The sequence below is a fragment of the Anomalospiza imberbis genome, unplaced genomic scaffold (assembly GCF_031753505.1).
Source record: "Anomalospiza imberbis isolate Cuckoo-Finch-1a 21T00152 unplaced genomic scaffold, ASM3175350v1 scaffold_483, whole genome shotgun sequence".
Classification (NCBI taxonomy): Eukaryota; Metazoa; Chordata; class Aves; order Passeriformes; family Viduidae; genus Anomalospiza; species Anomalospiza imberbis.
The window spans coordinates 1-24,183 of NW_027100092.1; the positions used below are offsets into that span (position 1 = coordinate 1).

The window sequence follows — 24,183 nt, forward strand, 5'->3', positions numbered from 1 at the left end:
GTCCATATGTTCCTGTTCAGTCAAGTATCTCAAAACAAAGAGCTTGTCTAAATGTAAAGTTGCACTAACTGAAACAGCAGCTTGATCTATGCCTATTAAAGCAATCTAAACCACATATTACTCGCAGTCCAAGGTCAGTGCTCCCACAGAGGCAGCCAGAAACAAACACATATCAGCTCTCTGCTGTGGCAATCCATGTATCACCAGCAACACTGACAAATGTGCTGAAGCCCAGCAGCTGAATGGTGGGCAGACAGCTTGGCCCTGCTTTACTGTGCTCCAGTTCATAATCCTTGGCAGAGACACCACATTAAAGGCTGTAACATCAGGTAACTGCAGCAAGAGCTGGATGTGCATAGGGTTTCAAAGCCCTTATAGAGTTAAAGCAGTATTTAAGTAACAAGAACACAACTTTTTCTGCAAGCCTTAACTGGAGCTAAGCAAAATGAAAGCCCAAACAAGCCCAATTTTTCATACACAGTTTGCATAAATTTATTCAAGTCAACACTCAAATGCAGTGACATTGTAAAAGTCTGAAAACTGCAAGGAGGTAATTTCTTACTAGAGACTAAAATTAGATATAACATGAGAAAATAACTAGAACCAAATTTACAGAAAACTGAAGTATACACAGGATCAGAATTTAATCACCAGCTGCTGCAACTCACAATCTCTTTCTCAGTCAAAGGAAAGGCTGCCTGTGCTGAAAAATTCATCAGTATATGGCCACCTCTTAACTGCAAGAAGTCCTCCCACAACTCTAAAATTACACCCATATAAATAAATAATGAGAAAACTCTCCTTCATATGAACACAAAATTATTTTCATTTTCACAGTATGTGTCTGAATTTCTTAGCTATTTATCTCTCTATAATTAGAGGGAGAGGACTATGTGTGATTTCAAACACAAACGTCCTACCAAAGCAAACTGGGGGGAGTGCATTCTCTAACAAAGAGAATCCGCTGGTCTGATCATTTAAGACTCGGTAGCATGTCTTAATAAAAAGATTTTTCTACTTTGATAAATTACAGAAGAATGTTGTTACGAGCAGATGAAGTCCCAGCCTCAAAGACCAGTTAACCAGCTACAGGTATCTTTAATTTTAGTTATAGATTTCTGAATTAGGGCAACATGGTCTGTCTCAGAGTTCCTTTATTTATCCTATAAGAGTATATAACAAAAATCTTCACACTCTCACAAAAATTACCATGCATTACTATCTCAGCTCATCAAGATATCTCAGTACAAACTTGACCTTCCATTCAATCTGAGTCATTAATAAGGAAGCATTATTATACACAGTTCAGATCCATGCAATACAGTATAATAAAGCTCAGCCACGGGCATACAGATCATGTGGAATTAAATTTACATCCATGGCCATGGCTAAAGTAAAGAATTAATTTTACTTGGTTTAGTTATCAACCAAGTGAAAACACAAGCTGCATCACATGATACTCATGAGTTTGACTGCCTCTCTCCTGTCCAGTGCAAAATCTATATGCCTTAACCAGGGAAAGATTGTTTTCTATTGATTTGTACTTTGTTGAGATACTTGTATGCCTAAAAGCATGAAAGCTTCAAATGAAATTTGCCTGTAATTGAAGCATTCCTAGCATCTATTTCCTGATTTGATTGCCACATATTTCATAAGGATGGATTTTCAGACTCTCTCACAGGGTACTTCCAGCAGATAAAGAACAACCTTTTAAACCTAGACATTCCAATGTCGATAGTCATTGATGGTCTGGCTTGAAAAGCACAAAAAACAGGAGAAAGACATGAAAAGCACACAATTTGCACTAGAAATTAGATCATATATACAGACAATAATTATCCATCTTTGGTTTTCTGCACAAGCAAAGCCTGTTAACTGGATCCCAACTACAAAAGAGAAGAAAACCAGATCAAATAATGTCTTGCATCCCAAAGAACCTGGACTTATTACCTGAGATTCCCTCTTTCCCAGACAATCTTTCCAATGATACCTTGACGAATTTTTCCATATTGCCGTATCAGTCATTTACCATTAGCTTAATCTGTTTTCCATTCTGCCACAGTTTAATAATTTGTACTATTAATGAGTTGTTTTACAGCTAGTTTAGGCAAATTTCAGGCAGGCTTATGATTAAAGCATAGATATAGTAGAAGACTTAGATATGAATTTAAAGCAAGGATAACTACTGAACATTAAAGTGAATTTTCTTTCAGGTGGAGTCTGCCAATCAGATGTGCTATGCCTCACTTGATCACAGTGTCAAGAGAAAATGCAGAAAACCAAGGAGAAAGAAAGATCCTTCATTAGAGGATGATGAAGAAGAAAGATCATCTAACCCCATGGTGGCTTCCAAAGTTAGCATTTACCTCAATAGTGAGCAGCTGGCTGCCGAAAACACAGCAAAAGCAGAAGCCATTCATGATGATCCCATCAGATTAATGGGCTTGATTCATAATACAAAAGGGGAGAACCGAATATGTAATGAACCAAAGATGTAAGCATAAAGTGAGATTTGCTTTTTCATTCTGGAGGAACAATGAATGATCAGAGAAAATATTCTGGAAAGCTGACATACTAAACAGTGGTATGAAATGGGTAATTTAAGTGTTCCAAACTGTCTACCAAGCATATTTATAGACTAAGCAAGACATAGGTCCAGACTGCCACTCAGATAGCTCTGCTCTTCTGAAGACAATTTGAAAGAGTTGCAGAAGCTGGTAGCTCAGCATTCACATGGTAGCGATTCCAGTCAGAATTGATCCTGTTTTAAACAATCGTCAGCTTTCAAGCAGTCCTATAAGACCCCTTTGTTGACTATAGAGCTCTAGCAGAGTACAGCTGTTCCATATTAACTTCAATACTTTTGAAGTGAGATTGCGTTTTGTACTTGCACGCTTGGTGGTTAGTTGTTTTACCAATTAAGAACTGATCTGCTGTTCCACACTGTGAACCTTCTGACTCTGACTGGTCTATGGCAATGACTGGAGAATAATTTAACAACTGATTTAAAGTAGTAATTGTACATTTCACAGGACTTAGCAGTATCTTTATGTACCTTTAGTTTCCTCTAACAATACTAGAATACATCTCAAATCTCAACTCCTCTGCTGTTGTATACAGCTGTATTAAAGGGCCCACAAAGATATTATCACACCATCTGTAACATTAAATCTAGGAAGGATTTCTTCCTTCTAATACTCCATGTTATGTTTATATTCCTATTGAGTTTTCCATTGCCACCCTTAACTAACTATTTTACAAAAAAAAACAAACAAAAAAACAAAGCTTTTTATTTCCCCAAACCCTTCACTTATGTAATGTGTGCACATACATTTGAAGACTAAGCACTTTAAATGGTAAGTTTTATAGAGTGGGTATTTATTTTTATATTCTGGGAGTCATTAAGTAGTTGCAGCAGGAAACAATAAAGCAAGTTGATGTAACGTGTCTGCCTCTAGGTGTCAGACACTTCTGCCTTCTCAAAAAGTCAGGATATTGGAGCCTTTAAAATCCACAGAGTACTGCCAAGGAGCTTAAAACTCTGAAGTCCTAAAACTTGCCAGGTCCTGAAAGAGACAGACCTGGAAACAAAAGGCCCATAGTACAGAGCCAACACCTTCCAACAGTAGAAATAGATGGACACATCAAGGGATGAGACAAATTTATGAAACAAAACAAAACAAAACAAACAAACAAAAAAAAAAGGTTAAATTCAACCTGTCATTTCAATCTGGTAACTAATTTAATGGAAATGAGGTACCCACTTCTCTCATTGAGTGTACACGTAACAGTAAGCTCACTTCATGGGATTTAAGTACATTTAGTTTCCTTTCTATTCTCAGTCTTCATTGTTTAGTACAGCTATGTGTTTACGCTAATTTTCATCAGCTGCTTTCCCTTGCAACATAGTTTGTTCATAGAGCAGGGCATTTTTTGTAAACATTCTCTATATTGTGTATAATGTGTATCTATACACATTTCCACATTTAATCAATGCCTCCAGTAAATTACTGATTGTGGCTCTCGGGATGATCTTTAATAGCCTATCAATTATTTCTAAGGCATTTGTAATGCTGCCACATTCAAATTTAGCTTTTTTCTTTTGGCTCTTTACCCTCCATCTGTTTAAATAAGCAAACAAACAACCTAATTTTTTTTTAACGAGTTTTGGGGTAGTTTTCAAGTGACTACTGAATCCTTACATAAAAAAGCATGTTCAGTATTGTTCCATCTTCAAGACATTAGAGAAAGACCTACATAAACTATTACATAGTAGTTAAATTCTTTACATATAAAGCAAGTTTCAGCTAATTACAACATAAGAGGAGATGCTAGGTTCTAGGTTTATACTGTCTCAGTAACCTCATCTGTTTTACTACTGTTCCTTAAAAAAAACTTTATAGCAAAAAGCAGCAGTGTAAAGCTTTTTCTTATTAACAGTAAGCTTAACATTCAAGTACCAGTTCAATGGAAGAGTAAAGAATGAGTAAAAAAGAGGAAATATGGTGGGAAAAGGCAAAACTGTTTGGAAGGGTAGAAGAATGGAACTCAAAACATGAGAGATCAGGTAGCACCACTGACATCTTTGTAAGACGAGGCAGATGTATTTCATCAGTAATTATAGCATTTGGTAATCACTGCAGATGTACCCGGCTAAACAGTATTGTTAGGAGTAACAACAGACTTTTGCTTGTATCATACTTTTAAGAGTCTGCTGGCTCACATGGCGTAGGAGGATCAACTCTAAAAATAGAAAACTCTTTCTCCCTTTTTTGCTACTGCTAGCACCCAAAACACGGCATTGGTAGGATCTTATCTTCCAACACTTAAAGGCTTTCCAAGAATGACCTCTTTAAATTCTTTCAAAGTAATCTTCATGAAGACAATTTTGCTATGTTGAATAAACCAACTTACCTTCCTTACCTGTCTGAGCTGCATTGAAGTTGCTGTGTAGAAGTCATACCTAGATTCAGAACAGGTCCAAAACCCAAATCCAGTTGACTTCTAAATTACGTTAGAACCAAACCCGATGAATTATGCAATCTCTCAGTACTAGTGTATCAAGAAATACTGGGAAATAATGACCTCAACAAATCCAAGAGGAAGATAGTTCATAAAATATATTCCCTACAGTGCATCCGTGTCTGGAAAAGGAAGACAAAAGAGCCCCAAGAGCATTCCTAAAAGACGCTATTTTGCTGCTGTCATGGAAAGACACATGATATCCAAATTATGAAGGATGGAGTGTGTGTGCAGAAGTTCTTATTGCAGAGAAAACCTCACTAGAGCTGGCTTCTTGTCCTATTCAAGAACAATACCTAAGATAACAAGATTTTGGTTTTAAGAGCTAATAAAACCCTCCTGTGTGTCTGGAAATACAGTAGAGCCAAAGAAAACCAATTCCTTCCTTTGCTGAAGCTCAGAAAGCTAACAAGGGGCAGTGCTGATAAAACAGCAAGTACCTGCTCTGACACCACAAACACAATCCCCTTGCCAAGAAAGGCCACAGCAGTGAAAACCTGTGGGACCCTCCGACCTCATTCTCATGGATTTGCTCATGCAGGTATACAAACTCCTCCTGAGAGAATTCACATAGGTGAAATAAAATGTTGAAGGCAGGTATTTGTTCAGAACAGTTTTTTATTTAGAACATATACTGTGCCAGGTACAACTCTGTCAAAACACAGAATGCAATTATCTAATCTAATAAAAAGTATAGAATCTTATTGAACAATCAACTCTGGAACATTTCAACATTAACATTGCACAGCAGAGTCAAGTCATAGCATACAGCTGTGATTTGGGTCTGCACAGATACATCCAAACACCATGAAAGAGCAGCAACTTAGGTAAATGAGTTTGTTCCTTATTATTAATACAAGTAAGAATTAAAGTGTATCAGCAAATACAAAGAATACAGATCACACTCTGTTATTACAAATACCATCAAATATAAAATTCCAACTTAGCCATAAATTGAGTATGAAGTGTCCTGTTAAAATGGACGAACCCTTTCCCAAAGATTTGAACTACAAGGAAGTATAAATCAGAACTAGCTGTGTACTGCTTACATATAATCATACATCCTTGATTCCTGGAAGAAGAAACAACACTGAATAAAACACAACCTATATAGAACTTTTTTAAACTGTAACAGTGCATTAATGCTTCCTGGTGAACTTGAACCAGAGAGTCATCCAAGGGATGATTTTCACAGTTGGTCTTTCCCATCACTGTAGCTTAGTTTTCTGCATACCCTAGGGAAAAAAAAAAAAAAAAAAAAAAAAAAACCCAAAACCTTTGTTTAGATGATTGAGTAAATGACACAAAAACAGTGTATTTGCTGAAACTCCAAGGAACAGGATTAAATTGAAACAAATTGTCAAAGCAAGGTATCTGAACGTCTTGACTGTGAACAGCAGCAGGGCTCCTTGTCTGCTTTCCTATGTGCTTTCAGATGGAAAGGAAGCTTTTCATGCAATGTCATTTAATGCCTCAGTAGTGCTACTAGATCAATCTACATTATGAATATCCATTAAACTTTGAGATGCAATCTTGGAATGTATTCACAACTAGTTAAAAGGTAAAGACAAGTGAGAACACCTTGCATATTACTTAAGAAATGGCATAAATTTTCTCTCCTATTTTAAACTAATTTGGTTTACATGCAACAATTAAATATAGCAGTAAAGCTGTAGGACAGTGTTCACACAGAGCTGAAGAGAAGTTCCTTAGATATGAACATTTCCTTTTCAGAAATCTCTTTCATAATCATCTTCTAGATAAAGTCAATCTGGTTCCAGAGAGAAAGACATTATTCCTTTTCTTTTCACAACCATTCATTACAAAATAGAGCATTTTTCCACATGGCTTAGGCTATAAACATCTGAGGGATCTGAAGCCATTTAAAAAGCTTCACTGCTGGGAACCACAGAAAGCTAAAAATATCACACCACAGGCCTCAGGAAGCTTTCCAGCTGACAGTCCATTTTGGCTACAAATCAGTAAACATGTATTTGTGTAAGTAAAGAAGAAAGGAATAAGATTTCATTCCAGATGACTTGGAAGAATACTCTGAAATCTCGACTTCTCTACTTATATGCGGTAAAGAAAGAAAAACCATTTCCTTTAAAACAGTGAGTAATCTTACAGGAATGGCTTTTTTGTATGGGGAGACAGGATGACATAGTAAGGAAAAAAACAAAAGGAAGAAATCCAAGACCTGAGAAGAACTTTGCTCAGCTAAGTGGGCATACTCAACATCACAGAAACATCCTTGCATACTCATCCGCTTGTCTCCAATCTTCCATTATATAAGAAATAATCCAAATATAATCTTCATCAATATTTTATGTATTTGTAATACAAGCCTCTAAATTTCAATTCCATCTTTGCGTAAACTGAAACTTTTTCCTTTACATCATTGAACTTCTTTTCTAATTAAATTCTCCATACAAGTAGTTTAAAAAAGCTTTCAGCCTTCCTTTGAACTTCTAATTCAAACACTGTCAGTTGATGTTGATATCACCCATATAGCCATCCCATCAAGCTTGAGCTTGATGAGCTCAAGCATAGTGAAAATATTTCCTGACTGAGCTTGGGATGTGTCAGGTGACAAATACATAGTGTCTGGTGACAAATTACACTTATGGCAAAAAAGCACGTCAAAAATGTTTTGCTAAATAAAATTAGGAATTTTTTAGAGAGCTTGTAATGATTTTAAAATCCTTAGAATATTAAATGCTTGTAATTAACAATCCAAGAGATCTGAAGCTTGATAGTCCTTTAAAAGTTACCTATTTTTTATGAAAACCCGACATTTTAAGCCAATATTCAGCGAACTGAAACGGGTGTCCTGCTTCCAGAGATCTAAATACACTGCCAGTAGTGATAATAGCAGGAGGAGAGGATCCCTGACATGTTCCAAACACGGGCACTGCTTGTTCACACAGAGCCAAAATGCAGGTAGTGATGCCCAACTGCACAGAGGCCAACTTTTGCAAGTCCTTTTAAATGGCAATATGCTGCACTCTTCTCTTGTCAGCTTAAACACAGAGCCACAATCAAAACAATTCCATAGCACATCTATATATAATAACTGCCTTTATAATGAACACCAGATAAGGATTACAGCAGGTATTCAGTCAGGTCATCTCACTGCCTTGTGCTCAGCAGCTCTCCTTGCTGGAGTCTGGCTAATTTTGACCACAGACACTTGCCTCTCAGTGTTCCAAGTCTGCAGGTGTGATTACCTTGGGCTCTCCCACACTCATTTCCATTCTACAAGTATGCATGTCACTTCCCTATCTTTAATACAGGCGTAAAGGAGCAAGAATTAATTTTGAAATCTCTTTTAAAAAGACGTTATTATTACCTTGGAGGACACTTCCTCACATTTCTGAAAGAGCTGCAATTCTCCATTGCCCCAGGCCAACCAGAGTGTGCACCTGCAGTCCCAGATTCTGGTGATTAGAAACAATGGATGAAAAGGGCATGAACATCACAGAATACTGTTTAAGTATCAGCATATTTAAACATTGGAAGCGCTTCAATGGGCAAATTTCCTTAAGAAAATACTCTTGCATGAATTAATGAAGTGTCTGAAACTAACCTTGCAGGAAAGTGCCAGGAATACCACGAAAACTTTCATCTGAAGAATCATGAGATCCAGAGCCCTGAAAATAAAGCAGCAACTTATAACTATTCATTAAAAATATATACTGTTTCACAACTTGCCTCAAAAGAAATGACTGTGAACTTGGAAATAAGTCTCTCATTTAAATCAACAAGTTTAATGATTCCTGTGAAACCCTATAAAGACTGTTTGTTTCACCTTGTCCATCTATAAAAGTAATCTCATCATTTCAGGACAACACCATAACTGAGTCACTATTTGAGACCATTTCTTCCAGTGACATTGTCTATTAAAATGGAGTAAAAACTTTCATTTAGAACCATTCCAAATTTATTAAGTATAGAGAGCTTCATCACATGGATCCAGGAGACCTGATGTCCCCAAGTCCCCAGAGCTGTAAAAGCTGACTGACCAAAAAGCACCAGAAGTATGCTATCCCTAGTTAAAACAGTTTGCAGCCCTAATCCATTCTTAAGCCCTTCTCCAAATATCTAAAGGTGCGCAATTTTTCCCCCCAAAGTCCTTAAATACCTGACAATGACAGTTGTGATCAGCAAAAGAGCTGGGGTTGCTACAGTTGTATCTGCTCAAGAAATCCATGCCACCTGTCTGAAGATCACCCTTTTTACTGTGGGAAATATCCTGACATTTACTTGAAGAAAAACAATGTTCTGGCCTAAGTTTCAGTCGCTTTACTGGTGAACAAGGAAGATGGTTTTGAAAATCTCCTCTTTTAACTCTGGGAATTCCAAAAGAAGTTTGGACAGGAGAATTAACAAGAGCATTTACAGTTTCAGGTATCTGTATTTCTTCATATTTCCTGAAGTTTGAAGCTGTCTGAAGCCCAGGAGATTTTGGAACAGACTCCCCACACAGTTTCTCATAGAGTCTGTCAAATTCTATATCACACTGTTTAGCAGACCTCCCAGAACCACTTAGATTACTCTTCACTGATCTTCCTTTCTCTTCCAGGTTCTGTGAGTTTAAAAGAGGTCTTGTCAATGTCAAAGGCTTTTGGAATTCTTCAGAACACACTTTGTAGTAGAGTTCCTCAAATGCATCTTCATATTTATTTGGCTTCTTTGAAGGACTCTGCTTCATAAACCAGGAGGAAAATGAGTCTTTGTGCTGGAAAGAAGTTTGTCTTTCAGAAATTATTTTTTGAGGATATACAAACACAGTATTTGATGATGATCTTGCAGGAGAACAATTTGTGATAGGCATAGAATTGTTTGTATTGCCATGGGAACTGCAAGCAGATGAAGACAACTCTGAGGCACCAACACAAGAGTCAGTTTTCTGAATCTTACTCTCTTTTACAAGATGAAATGCTCTTGAGTCTGAACTGGCAGTAGGTGTTATAAAACTGCGTTCTGAGAAACGTTTGTGAGTATATTTTTCAATTTTTCCATATTCTGACTTCTTTGGTGTGGCAGTAGTCTGTAATTCATCTTCAACTAGAAATGTCTCTCCCATTCTATCCATAACATCAGGAAAAGTAGTGTGTTTGCAGATTTCTAGGCTTTTTCCAGATGCCAAATGGTGTTCTGAACTTGAGTCAGAGTAGTGCATTTTGATTTCATTTGTATCAGCATGAGCATAAGGCACCAGCCCAGATGAACTACTACTGGGACAACTGTCACAACAGAATTCTCTGCTCTCATTTCCAGAAGTTGGATTTTGGTTGCCTTCACTTCTACAGCTACACATGCTGTGAGATGCTTTCATTAGTTTACAGGGTCTGAACCCTCTCATTTTGTCTACAGTGACATTGAGCTTTGGTCTTCTAGAATGCCTCTTCTTGGACTGTAGGTGTCCAAGTATGTTCTTCAACACTTTTCTCTGAGAATGCTTCGCCATGAGCTTTGTAAATATCTCTACCATTCCTGGATACAAGTCTGCAAGACTAATATTGCTGAAGGAGCATTCCTCATCTGCAAACTGGTATTCTCCAAGGATACTATCACATGAAGTTTTTCTCAGTTCTGGACAAGGTCGATGCCTGGGTGAGGCTCTTGTATTTGATGAAGTGGGAACAACAGAATGGTATAACTGTGGATATTTGGATGAAGAACACGTATTTGACAACTCTAGCTTCTTTCTGCAAACAGCAGCTTGACTGCCTATTCAAAAAAAAAACCAAAAAAAAAACCAAAAAAAAAACCAAAAAAAAACCACACACAAAACAAAAACCGAACAAAAAAACTACAATGAGTCAAAAAACAAAACTGAAGACAGAAAAAAATCCAAACCTATTAAGGCACTTCCAATGATAAATTGTATGACTTAAAACCAACTGCATATGATTCAGATAACCTTACTGATTACTACAAAAGAAAAAAATTAATACACTTCCTAACAATATGGAATTCACATATTATAGAGGAAAGAAATTAAATGTATTGGAAAAAAACACACTACTCAAAGTAGCATAATATACAGGTATTGATTGCAGAGGAAGACTTCTTTGCCATTTTGTGACTCCTGGTCAGAAGTAACAGCCTTCTCGAAAAGGTTTTATTACTTTTTCTCTGTGTTCCTTGAAAGCTTTGTACATGGCTAGTACAAGTGCAGCTTTTGCTTTCATAAACCACGATGAAAATAAGGCTTTCTGTAGATGTTAAGTCTAAAATATTTACACTAAAACAATTATGCTAGCACTAAGTCTGGAAAGTTCTGAACAAAGTTTACTAGCAAAGTACCACCTTGACTACCAGTTGCCAGCAGACCCAAAGCCAATGTATTACTTTCCTTAAATTTAAAATAAGCAGAACTAAAAACCACTGCTCTCAGTCAGCTAAACGCTGCCAAATTTTGTAACTATGCATATTTGCTCCTGAGGCTGCATAAGAAAAGCTGGATTTATATACGCAAGTTATTTGCTTTCTGTTTTCCAAATACATTCTGCCATAAGCAAAATCATGACTAACTTTCCTTTGAAATCCAGGCGATTGAAATTTTCTGCTGGATAAATAATGCCTTTGTTTATAAGAACGGAAATCTCTTTTATAATGAATTTTAATGAAACCATATTTTTCTAACTAATGTTTGACCAACAGACAAAAGACTTAATTGTACCAAGCAGTGTTCGCCCTGGCGAAGTTGAACGATGACTTTTCAATGAAACTGGAGTTTTTATCTGAAAAACAAAGAAAGAAAGAACTAAAGTAAAGTTCTGAGTTTTTTGCCTGTTAGAGATATCATCAAAACCTTACTTGTGACTTCCCTGCCTCTTGCTATTCCGGGTCATGGTCATGGTTTTTAGGGGCTCACCCAAGTTCAGACCAAGTGGAAAACATCTAGTCTAAGACTTCAGTAGGACGTTTTAGGAGTTACTAGTTTATTCTTGGAAAGCTGTTCATTATTTTTTCAACTTATACGTTATGTGTCATGTATTAATCCCTATCTCAAATATAAGAATTTATCCAGGGATCTATATCTACACACAGACCTGAATAATCTAGACATCTCTGGCAGCTCCAGCAGAAAAGAGAAGCTGTACCCTGTATCATGACACTTCACCTCTGATCTTCCTCACCCCCCAAATCAAAACAAAGCTAATCCTTTCTTTTTCTCCCTCAAGAAGCTCAGATTTAGACTTTTTGGAAAACAGACAGCTCAAAGATCAACCTGCACATCAGGGTTCAAAGATCAAAGTATAAAAGTAAAAAGTGAAAATAAATTTATAAAACATTTGCTCTGTTTCTTACATATCAAAGCTGTCAAAACACCAAGATCCTACAACATCTACACCGACATCAAGCAGAATGAAGAACAATGAGAGAACCACAGAGAAGTTGTGTTAGAATTCATTTAACTGCTACCCAGTTAAAGAGCTCTTTTATTCTAACTAATAACTTAGGAGAAATATGTTACCTTTATCCATTTGGGAATATTTCTCTCATCACCTTGTAATATCACATCCACTGGAACGATTTCTTCCTTGAAGATTTGTCCGTCCTCTACAATCAGATTCTAGGAGAAAAATAAAATATAAAAACACATAGAAATTATTGGCACAGGCAACTCCAAACCCATTACTCTGATTTACAGTAAACAAGTATACTTCAGATCAGGATATGCAACCAGCATAAACTTATCTTTACTGTATACTTATCAGGCAAAAACCCCCCCTCAAAAAACCAGAAAACCCCACAAATCCCAAGAAGGAACTACATGTGAAGATATATAAAAAAGAATAATTAACAAGTTTATTCAGGGAAGAGCACACACTGCGTTAAAGATCCACTGATAAAAACAATCGAACCAACAAACAAACCACCCAAATAAAGAAGAGAGTAAAAAAGGAAAATGGTTACCAAGCTCTGATAATTACAGCTGCAAATCTTTACATGTACTCTTAACATCCCATGAGAACTCATATACAAATTAAGGTCTACTCTGCAACAATCCTCAATATGACAGCCAAGAGAATTTTGTAAGAAAAGGCAATTCATTAGTCAAACCGTCCCTTTCTGAGAAGCAGATTGTATTAGCTGTTGTCAGACAGAGGACACCAGCACTGCGCTAAACGAGTAAGGAAAGTAAATCCCATTTTTGGCAACGCTATTTGAGCAAGCAGAACACAGGATTAAAATGGCTGCACACACAAAGTGTGTCGTATTTTTCCCCAACAATGTAAATACTCTGGCTAGTCCTGACCATAGTCTAGTTTGGGAAGCAACAGCAGAAGATTCCAGGCTGCTTTTGTTATAGCAGCCATTATTTCACATTTACCCTTTGCTTTAAGTCATGTTGCCTATTTATGCTAGACTCTCAGGTGAACGACCATACTTCTTATAAGTGTGTTCACCTTATGCTCCATCTGGTTCCTCTTTTTCCTTACCTATAAAGGCCCTTCTCAGAGCTGCCTGTGGATGAAGTACACTGTAGGGCTTTCTCTGGCCCACTGGTATTAGCAAGACAATAATATCACTTGTCACTGGTCTCTGTGACACTACTTATTGAACCCCTCACTTGCTAAAAATGTACATTAAGATGCAGACTATATCAAGTCTTCTGCTGACTGTATCAACTCATCTGGCATGTGTAAACTAGGCAAGAAGTTAATTAATTAATAGTATCTATTGAATCACTACATCCTATCAGACACCCAAAATTTTTACCTGGAGGTGAACGCCTTCAAATTTTCTTCCTACTGAGACTATGTCACCACTTCCTTCACCTGCAATTTGAAGGTAAATATTAAATAAAATCTAGCTGAACTCAAAACAGAAATGGTTTTAAACACACACTCTGCAAGTTATTGACTGCACTATTTTCATTCTAGAAAAGAGTTTTCTACACTGTAACTTTTGGCTGTATTACACTTCCGTTTCAATTCCAATTGAGAAGCACGGTTTGTTGGTTCATAAATGACTTTAGTAGAACAAAGAAGGGTAGAGAAAACTTGTTTGCAATCAGTTCTTTAGGATTTATATTAAACATTTCAGAGAGTAAAGTATCTTTAACGGTCTTTCTTTTGTTGCTCTGTAAGATTCATTAATCATTAACGCAGAATCCCCACTACATTCCTAACTATCCCAACAAAGACAGTAAGGGCTTCCTATCACACTTCCCTCTTAGCTGCTTCCTGTTGTCAAGACAACCTTAGCACTCACAAAGTGAGAAATAAGGCACACTTGAGAATATGAAAAAACAAGTCTGAATCTTTTAACTCAGGTTTAGGTAAAAGCACTCTGTGGGTGCTTTTGTGAATGAAATGCAAGAAAATATTTTTTCCTCGATGTAGCCAGACCTTCCAATTCATCATTAGCTAAAATCAGTCATCCATGAGCATAAAATACATGACTGCAGTTTCAGCCTGCTTTCTGAATTTCCCTGCACTCACCAGAAGGAAGGAAAAAGGAGAGGAGAATAACACTGGAAACTGTGAGTGGAAAAAACCTTGGTTATTATACCTAACACATCACTGCCTCGTCATACTACTCTTAAACTGCTGTTATTCTTTCTGCCATACAATCTTCTGCCTCCGGTATAATTGGGCACAAGCCTGTCAGATTGCTTCCTCTATGTTCATCAAGATGAACAGACTGGACTGCTACAAAAATGGGCAGGTCTTGAGATAAAGGGAACAACTCCTGTGTCCAGAAGTGGTTGACTCTATCATAACAATTATAAACTACTGAGAAATAGCTTGTATCAAAGCATGAGTTGATTTGTACGCAAGTGGAAAATTCTTCTACGTGTGAATCCTCAAGAAACTAATTTTAGTGTATCTTCAATGTGCTGGTAATAATACTTTCAAATCACAGGAACTTCAGTCATTAGCGGAAGGCCATGGCACAGAAAGGAAAAATAAAAGTACTTTCTCCACAGAACTGGAAAGTGGTTTTAAAGGCCAAAGGGAAATTCAGTAACACCTTTGCACCTCAAAGACAGAACAGAGAGGAAAAAAGAAAACTTCCACCTTTCACTCTCAAAAAAATGACCTTTATTACAGAAAGCTATTTCACAGGAAGTGCATTCAAAACACTACTATTCCCTAAATTATAACTTAGTTATCCCTTTCTCCAAATTAATTCAGCTTTCTGTGATAGGATAGTAGATACAAGTAACTGTTGTATATACAAGTTATTGTTGATGTATTCTGCCATGCTACTTCCTGAGAAAGCAAGAGGGTAATCCTAATAACTTTCCCTATCAAGGACAGACTAATACTTCCAGGGCCAGATGAGAGCTGTTCCACTTGCATTTTACCTGCTGTAGACAAGCTCTGCACACTTTCAACACAAAAATAGCGTATACTACCTGGAAGAAACTCTGCCTTCACTGAGAAGTGTGAAGTATTTGCATCTTTCAAAATAAAGTTAAATAGAGGTTAGATAAGTAGTAAAAGAAAAAACCCACCTGTATTAGATATTTCCGCACCAGAGTTGTCAGAAGATTCCTGACAAGCACACGAAAGGAATTTTAATAGCTGGTAGCTATAGCTATCTTAATTAGCCCATAGAATTTTCTGCTTTCACTACTTGCTCAATTTTTTTGGGGGGGTGGTGGTAGTGGTGAAACAAACACAGTTGTATTCCACAAATTCTGACCAAATCACACCATCTTTATTAACAAGTCTATACACAAACTTACTCTGAGTCAAAAGAAGCTATTCTAGACTACACAGATTTTACAAATAATACTTTAAAAGCTTACACCCACATATTGCCTAACTAAAAAGGTACTTGATGGTTAAAAGCCTATATCCAACTGCTCTCCCTCTCCCCCTTCAAATAAACCTAATAATCCAGTTGAAATCCAGTACAGGTATCATGACCACCTGCTCATAAATGATTTCTTAGCTTTTGACTCCCTAACTACATTTTCCCAAAGAGGTTGACACAGGATGGTTGGGGTTGAAGGGACCTTAAAGATCATCTCGTACCAACCCCTGTGGGGTGGCCAGATTGCTCCAAGCCTCACCCAGCCTGGCCTGGAACACTCCCTCAAAACAGATGCAATGTAGCACCCATACCTGGTGTACTGTTGAGTGCTCATCTTCAGAATCACTGCTCCATTCCTCTGATATTTTTTAGCATGAAAGGGAGGGAAAAAAAAGTTCTATTACTTTTACAATACTTAGCCTCTCTTGTTATTCTTGTTTTCAATTTCTTTGCTTTTTCCCTCTATTTATGTCCTATCACCAGTGGCTCTAGTAATTGGTTTCTTTTTATGACTCACTCTGGCCCATCACACTATAATGAAACACAAACCAAAGTACTCCAGCACACTTTTTATCACTGTTGAACGGTGCAGAAAACCTATTTTGTGTGCTTCATGTTCAAGGCACCTGTGCACATCTTCTAACACAGTGTGTGCTACTTTTACAGCGGAGTGTGATAGCCTTGGTCGGCTCAAACAGCTTTCAAAATTGTCTCTTCAGCATTTGATGATTCCAAAATAAGTCTATTACTTTAAACTTCTTTGCATGAAATTGAAGAAATTTTACTTTTAAGTTTTAGCCCAAATTTGTCAGATGCCGTTCTCTGTGGCCAACCCTACCTGCTATCATCTGAGAGTTAATTAAGGGTATTCCCTCTTCTGTTATTTACTTAAATAAAGCATAAACCAATAACGTGTGCAGGAGAAATCCTGCCAAAAAAAAAAAAAAAAAAAAAAAAAAAAAATCCCCTATGCTTCCCTCAAGATTGGACACAGACCACTGATAATTATTCTAAGCACAATTTTCCAACCAGTGGCTATAAAATCACTCTCTCATAAAATCCAGCAAGCATATACCTAGAAGGCTCTGGCTTAAAAGCTGTAACCTTCTCTGGAAATTAATTTTCATGATTTTGCAAAACTCTACTGTAATACCTTCCTTAACAACATATTCTTTTAGAAGCTGAATAGTGCCTTTTCCAAAGATAGCTGGATTGGGAACAGAGGGAATCAGAAGAACAAAGAAGTGTCCAGCTGAAATCCCTTACTGAGCAAGGTCTACGAAACACCACAGAGCGTATTCTGCTTCCACAAAACTCCTCCGGGAAAACCCTCATTGAGAACTGCAATATAGATCAATAAAAAAAAGCCCTCCACTCAAAGGATTGTCATTTGAATCAGTAAAACTTGATGAGGCTGCTGGACATTCTAGCCAAATAGTAAAGCTCAAGTCTAATAAAATGCAGGACTGTGAGTTAGAAAAAACAACACAAGTTATATTCAAAGGAAAGGGGTCCATTGACAGGTATTTGTTTAATGTTTACATGTAATAGCCCAAAGCTTTCTGTATCTTCCATTAAAACACTTAGGTCTACTTAAGAGAAAGCCAGGAAAATCTGTACATCATTGCCTTTAACAATCCATAGTCAGAGGTATATTTTTTGGGTTGAGGGTTTTAGGTGTATGGGCTGGTTTGGTTTTTTTTTTTTTTTTTTTTTTTTTTTTTTTTTTTTTTTTTTTAAGGCTAACAGCAACCACAACAGTTGAAATGTTTACTCGTGTGTCTTTGTGTTTCAAATAGAAAAACTCAAGAGCAAGCTATGGTTTTCTTAAACTGGATACAATCTGGGAGATTCTATTTTCTATGGAATAAATATAAATACATGCATAAGTATACAAATCTCTGCAGGCTTGTTTTTTTAAAAGAAAGCGGTTCACCCAACTTTAAGATTTAGTTAGAAATTTCTTCCCTAGGATGACTTAAAATGAAATGACACTTTACTCAAGTAACTTTAGAAGCTGCAAAAACACGTGTTTCTGCTTCTCTAGGTCATCTGTAACGCAGTACACTAAACTTTAAATTTATATGATCAAGACTTTCTAGCATTAAAGAACTACACGTAAACTCCTCTTTTTTTTTTTTTTTTTTTAAGAGCTTCTAGGACATTCAGATCTCAAAGTACATTAGCAAAGACTGGCAAAATACTTCTTGTAAAATACTTCAAGTACTGTATCTTTGGAAAAACCTAACTTTCTCTTCAAGTTTTACCACAGACTGTAGCCAAATTTTTGTACTACTTCACCCCATTAGCCAAATGGGACAAGAGCTAAAGACTGGGACCATCTGAATCTTTTTGTACCAGACCCTTATTTTCCAGCTCTACATTTAAATTTCTTAGGCTGCTTCAAAGCCTGTATCTGACCACCCTATGGACAAATTTGCTGGCAGTGCTGTGGAGGAAGAGAAGTGCTAGGCAGTGCTTTGTCCACTGGTGCTCCAAATAAAAGTTTCTCAGATGAAAGCCAAAACATAACACCAACCAAAAAAAACAAAACAAAACCAAAAAATAAACCAACCAAAAAAAAAAACCCCAAAACAAACAAAAAAAGCCCACTTCAAAACCTTGAGAGAATAGAGGCCAACATACCCTCCTTTAGTGAAGGGGGCATGGTGGCAGTTTGGCCGCAGTAACACCCAGCAATGCTACAGGCTGGGGACGGTGTGGCTGGACAGTGCCCAGGCAGAAAGGGACCTGGGGGTACATGAACATACACCAGCAGTGTGCCCTGGTGGCCAAGAAGGCCAATGGCATCCTGGCCTGTGTCAGGAATGGTGTGGCCAGCTGGACCAGGGAGGTCATTCTTCCCCTGTACTTGGCACCCGTGAGGCCACACCTTGAGTGCTGTGTCCAGTTCCACAATCCCTGCGAGGAACGACTGAGGGAGCTGGGGTTGTTTAGCCTGGAGAAAAGGAGACTCAGAGGTGACCTTATCACTCTCTGCAACTTCCTGAAAGGTGATTGTAGTCAGGTGGGGGTTGGTCTCTTTTTTCTCCAGGCAGCAACCAACAGAACCAAAGGACACAGTGTCAAGCCACACCAGGGGAAATACAGGTTGGCTATTAAGAGAAAGTTTTTTATGGGAAGAGTGATAAAGCACTGGAATGGTCTGCTGGGGGAGGTGGTGGAGTCACCATCCCTGAATGGGTTTAAAAAAAGACTGGATGTGGCACTCGGTACCATGGTTTAGTTGAGGTGTTAGGGCATGGCTTGGACTCGATAATTTTGAAGGTCCCTTCCAAACCTAGTCATTCTGTGTGATTCACTCTACTACTTTGGAAAATGTTCTCCCCCATCATTTATCCCAGTAGAGATATATATTTTACTGGAACACAGAGCTCCTTTTCAGAAAAAGTGTTCAGATGTCACATAGCGCGCCCCCCCTCCCCCCCCCCCCCCCCCAAGTAGTATCATAGTTACACTTTGGTGTACAGACTTGTTTTGATTGCTGTTCTGGAACTTGATTTCTAATAAAGTAGCTGTATGCTACTTTTTCCTGGAGGCATCCTGATTCATTGAGTACACTGAAAAATCTACTACATTTTCGACAGACCATTATGCAACCCCAGAGTTTCTTTTAGTACATGTTCTTTAATATGCCCACTTAACCAGAAATTTACAAAAAGCTAACAACATTCATATTTCATCACTACATGCATGGAAGTCAGGCCTGGAATTTTTAAGATTCAATGGTTATCTGACAAAACTGACAAATACAACAAAAAACTCTTTGATTAACTGAGAAGGGGTGCTTATTTTAATCGACTTGTTATGATAGCACCCTGAAATATAATGTATTTAATCTTAAAACATTTTAAATGACATTTCTGAATCCTTATGAACAGAAGTATTGATGACTTATTAGACGGTTTCCCACACAAAGCCCAATGAGTAGCCTAAAGGGTTTAGCATGAACCTGAATACCCTTCCTTTAAGCCAAGATTCTTGGCTTAAGATAATTTATAACAGGATTTTTTTTTTTTAAACAAACATTACCTGTGTCCCTTGGTCTTCGACTACTATGCTGCAATAGAAAAATAAGTCAGAATAATCAAAGAAAAACAAAATAATTTTAACCATTGTCTTTATTTATTTTAGTATAGCCCACAACTACAAAACCATTCTATTTGCTCAGGTTTGCCCTGGCCTGACCAGAAAAGCCACAAGTGTCTGGTAAAACTTACCTGACCATTTACTCTTTCCCTTACTGTTGCTGCTAAAGTCACTGCAAGAACATACCTTGGCCCACATAAGAGGCTAAGAAAAAGAATTTCCCTCACAGCCTTTTATGGATTTGGTCGGGAAACTTGTGCAGCAATGCTTTGTAGACCGTGCACAAGGTATTACCAGGAGTGGAAAGGGAACCCTAAATACAGCCTCTTTTTAGTCTCCATTAAAGGCACTCTTGTTCCCACAGTCTGAATTTCATTCCTCATGCCCTCACTCTGCGCGGTTCAGAACAGCTTCTGGGTTAACCACCAAGGCGCACCGTTACAGGCCATGGGTTTACCTGACACACTGACTGGTGACACTGCAGAGATTCTTTAATTAATCTGGCATTGTTTCACAGGGAAGAAAAAAAAGCAACTAAAGATGAAACCAGAAACCCCTGGGGAATCAAAGAGCTGATTACCTAACAAAGACAAATTGATTCAATGCATTAACTGCACTGAAAACATTCTGATGAGTTTCAAAACTAGACATTCCCAACAGAGAACAATTGAAAAAAAAAAAAATTTCTCCAGGTTTACCAGTGGTGCTTACCACTGAAAAATGGTCATCTATTTCAGCCTAACGCATTGGAAAAATCTTAAACTACCCTAAAACTCTATTTTAAAGCAGATGTTGACCTCTTCAATACCGCTGAAAATATTATATGGGAAAGGTAAGATTAGAATATAATCCTATCTACCTATACATCTATAAAGAAATATTGCTGCATTTTTGCTGTATGGTAGTAGGACTGTATTATTAAATACCTTTAATAACTTTTTTCTCCATTTTTCGACATCCTTGCGTGATACTTGTTCCCACTTTTTTGGTCCTAGAAGAAAACAAAATGCAAAAGTATTACCACATATTCTAATACCATCTATACTGAATATCACTCTAACAAACATTTAGGAACAACATATTACAGAATAACAAAGCATTAGCAAATCTGAACTATCTGCCACCACATTTGCTGAAATAAAAATTTAAAGGAAAACAAATCAGGAGAATGACAATTCAAGCTGAGAAGTCAGGCAATACAAAAAAGATAATCACATGCTGAGTCTCACAAGACTGAGCTAAAATCCAAAGAGCATTACAGCCCCATATTCTACCAAGACAGGAAAAAAAGGCAGATGATTCTAGTTTCTAGATTTTAGTTGATGAGGGCAGACTCCATGGTACCTGAGGTTAGTTAAAGCCATAATTAAGGCTCTTCAGGACGGAGATCCATATTCATTCCATATTGAACAGAGCCCACTAACCCAAAAGTATAACAAAACTTTTACAAATCCAAAGCTGTACAGTAAACAGCATCTATTAGGGTACTCTATGAATGTTTCCTCCCTCTCCCAATGGATAATGTATATGAGATGTAAGGCTGCCAGTCTGTAAAAACCTTTGGTGCACAACTGGTACATCCCCGATCTCTCCAGTAAGTTATAAAATCTGATGCGGTAATTCATGGTAGTTTTGATAGGGCTTGATTTTTGGTGAAGAGGGAGAAGGCCAGTCACAGAAGTGATTTTCAGGGAAGAGCTGCTAAAAGCTTCCCCAGTGCCTGTGCCTGGCAAAACTAATCGCTGGCTGGCTCTGAGAAGAGGCATGCTGCTAAGCCCATTAGAGAAGCTGGTAACGCCTCGATGACAATGTATTAAAGACCCAGAAAAACTGCAAGCAGCTCTTTTTCTCCCTGGTCTCCGAGGAGCAGCCAGGGCGCCGGCCGCTCCCTTTCCCGGCGGAGCCCACAGGGCCACGCCGCGGGGTCCGTCCGGCACAGCAAGGAGCCAACCACGCGGCCGAGAGCAGCGGCGGGAGAGCGGCCACGTGCCCGGAACGCGTGACAGGATTCGGCGATAGGGGCCGCTGCTGTCTCGGCACGGGCCGCTCGTAGCCAGCCGTGCTGCGGACACAGGGGCAAAGGGCGGCGCCGGCATGAAGAAAAGGCATGAAGAAAAGGCGTCGGAGGGGACCTCGCCTTCACAGAGAGCAATTCTCCCGCGCAGAGCCCGGACAGGATCCACCTTTCAATACTGCAGAACTCTCATCGACCATTACAATGAAAAACTGGATAAATATTGTCATGGGCCCACATGGTTTAGATTTATGCTAACCACATGGGAACATTCAATGAAAAGGTAAAGAGAACTGTCTACCTACTGCACCCTCATGTTTGGCACAGCGGCAATTTCTCAGAGCAGAATTCAGAATATTAAATGGAGATGAAAATACAGAATCCATTCATGCAGATCAACTCCTGCTAAATGTCTCCTTTCCTTTGCTTCCTCATAATCTTTTCCATTTTGATTTTTCTTCCTTCATGTCATCCAAAAAATTACCCATTTTTTGTCCTGAACTTTGCTAATAAGCATTGTCTCGTCTAAAATGGGGCATGCAATAGACTAAAAGTGCACATCGGAGTAAACTCTTGGTATTATACTAAAGTCTACATATGAGATGTGATACCTTAATGAACAAAATTCAGTATCTGTCGCACTTAAACATTCTGTAGCTACCAACACATGTATGTTTTACTAAGTCCACATGTACAGTATGCAAATATTGTAGCTTTAAGGACATCTTACCTTCAGTTGTATCATAGGTGAGAGTGTCTATGGAAACAAGTATATCATCCTCAAAAGGCCGGTTGTACTAAATAAAAAGAAGCATTAAATATCAGAACAAATGATCAAAGTAGTATCTTTAATGCCTGTTTTATGTATTGTTTTTAGGCCAGTTTTTTGTTTTGTGCTAAACATAAAGTTATCAGTATGTGGTTTTATTGGCTAAAGCTAGAAGTCAGCAGTCTGGTAATATTAACTCCTACAGGAAACTGGTGTATTTTAAGCATGCGTGCAAGCAATTCAACCTAAGACATGAGCCAGCCAGTGCCAAAACAAGGGCTCCAGGGGATTTTAAAATGCGGTTAAGTCGCCCTCTGAGTGTCACCCAAACGTCTGTTGTAGAAACTAAAAGCAGCCCCCAGCTAAGACCAGCAGCTCATGACATGTAAAAACATTCGATGTGCCAAAATCCTTCTAGAGCCCGATTTAGCCCGGCGGCAGCACAAAACTTTTCCCGAACGGGAAAGCCCGCATGCCGGGATAAGCGCGTGTGTCTGTGCACGGTGGAGGACTATTCCCACACCTTAAATACAGAACGGCTCCCAAGGAGAAGGATTCACGGAGGGAGTCCCCCACTTCCTGTAGCTTCATTGAAAACCCCGCGTCTAACCCAAAGCTAATCGGGGTTAAGGACACTATGAAGTCAGCTCGCACTTGTGACTAAGTCGCTTATCCAGGACGGTCAGTCCCAGGTGTCCGTCCTGCGGCTATATTCCGGGAGATGGCTCTTGCCGGCCCGCTCCTGCCAAGGCGCAGGAATGCGCGGCCCAGCACAGACGGCGCGGCTGCTCTCAGGCCCCGCTTCCCCGAGCGCCTCAGGACGGCGCCCGGAACGCACGGCCACCCCGGTCCCATAGCTCACCTCTTCAAAGATACGGCTCATGCATGCCATGAAGCGAGCCTTGCTGCGTCGCAGCCCTTCCTGCATCGCATCGCTGTCCATGCCGAGGGACAGCTCTCGCCGCCGGCCCACAGCCGGCCATCCCCCGCTCTGCACACGGGCACCGGCTGCTGCCCCGACTCAAACCGCGCGCACCACCCTTCGCCACCTCCGATTGGTTGTTGTTCAAATCAGTTCTGACGCTACAACCAATGGGATTCCGCGGTGGGCGGGCTTTGTATTCTGATCGGTTGCTGGCCCTCCTGTATGCCCGATCACTCCGCCTCCGAGTCCTGGGCTTTGGGCGCCAAGCCAGGCGTGACGCGGAACACTGTTCCGCCTGTCAACATCGGCCTGCCGTGGTCTCCCATTGGCTGCGGGGCTGGCGGCAGCGGCCGGCCGCGGTCTCCCATTGGCTGCGGCGCACAGCTCTGCCTGGGCACAAGATCTGCGTCCCGCTGGCCAGACGCGCCGCCGCCTCGAGGCGCGCTCCGGCCTGCGCAGCTCCTGGCAGAGATTTACAGAATGTTGTGTCTCTGTCGGATTCGACGCAGACGGCCCGAGGAGTCGGGGCTGGGGAATTTGGCGTTCAGCGGCCGG

The 24,183-nt window shown here is 39.1% G+C and overlaps 2 protein-coding genes across 2 annotated transcripts; one reads left to right on the top strand and one right to left on the bottom strand.

Annotated features, from left to right (window-relative positions):
• Positions 1-1,033: 1,033 nt before the first annotated feature.
• On the top strand, positions 1,034-2,521 carry LOC137466977 (T-cell receptor-associated transmembrane adapter 1-like; the record flags this gene model as incomplete). The annotated part of the gene is made up of 2 exons (XM_068178565.1): positions 1,034-1,092; positions 2,214-2,521. Coding segments are annotated over 2 exons (344 nt in total), but the record flags the coding sequence as incomplete, so codon positions are not given.
• Positions 2,522-5,622: 3,101 nt separating this feature from the next.
• Positions 5,623-23,718, bottom strand: LOC137466978 (uncharacterized). The gene is made up of 12 exons (XM_068178566.1): positions 23,566-23,718; positions 22,665-22,731; positions 20,780-20,911; positions 20,052-20,092; positions 18,457-18,769; positions 13,762-13,820; positions 12,512-12,610; positions 11,714-11,774; positions 9,167-10,758; positions 8,612-8,675; positions 8,375-8,462; positions 5,623-6,257 (listed from the first exon to the last, which is right to left on the bottom strand). The coding sequence occupies exons 1-12, from the start codon at positions 23,644-23,646 to the stop codon at positions 6,212-6,214; spliced, it is 2,643 nt and encodes an 880-aa protein (XP_068034667.1). The 5' UTR covers positions 23,647-23,718; the 3' UTR covers positions 5,623-6,211.
• Positions 23,719-24,183: the final 465 nt, after the last annotated feature.

Bases quoted from the DNA above. Each gene is read 5' to 3' on its own strand.
- LOC137466978 (XM_068178566.1), bottom strand. From the start codon at position 23,646: ATGGACAGCGATGCGATGCAGGAAGGGCTGCGACGCAGCAAGGCTCGC. The intron at 18,770-20,051 runs GTAAGTTTTACC...CCTTTTCTCCAG, and splicing joins GGGAAAGAGTAAATGGTCAG to GCTAAACAACCCCAGCTCCC. The intron at 10,759-11,713 runs GTACAATTAAGT...TTTTTTGAATAG, and splicing joins GCCAGGGCGAACACTGCTTG to GCAGTCAAGCTGCTGTTTGC.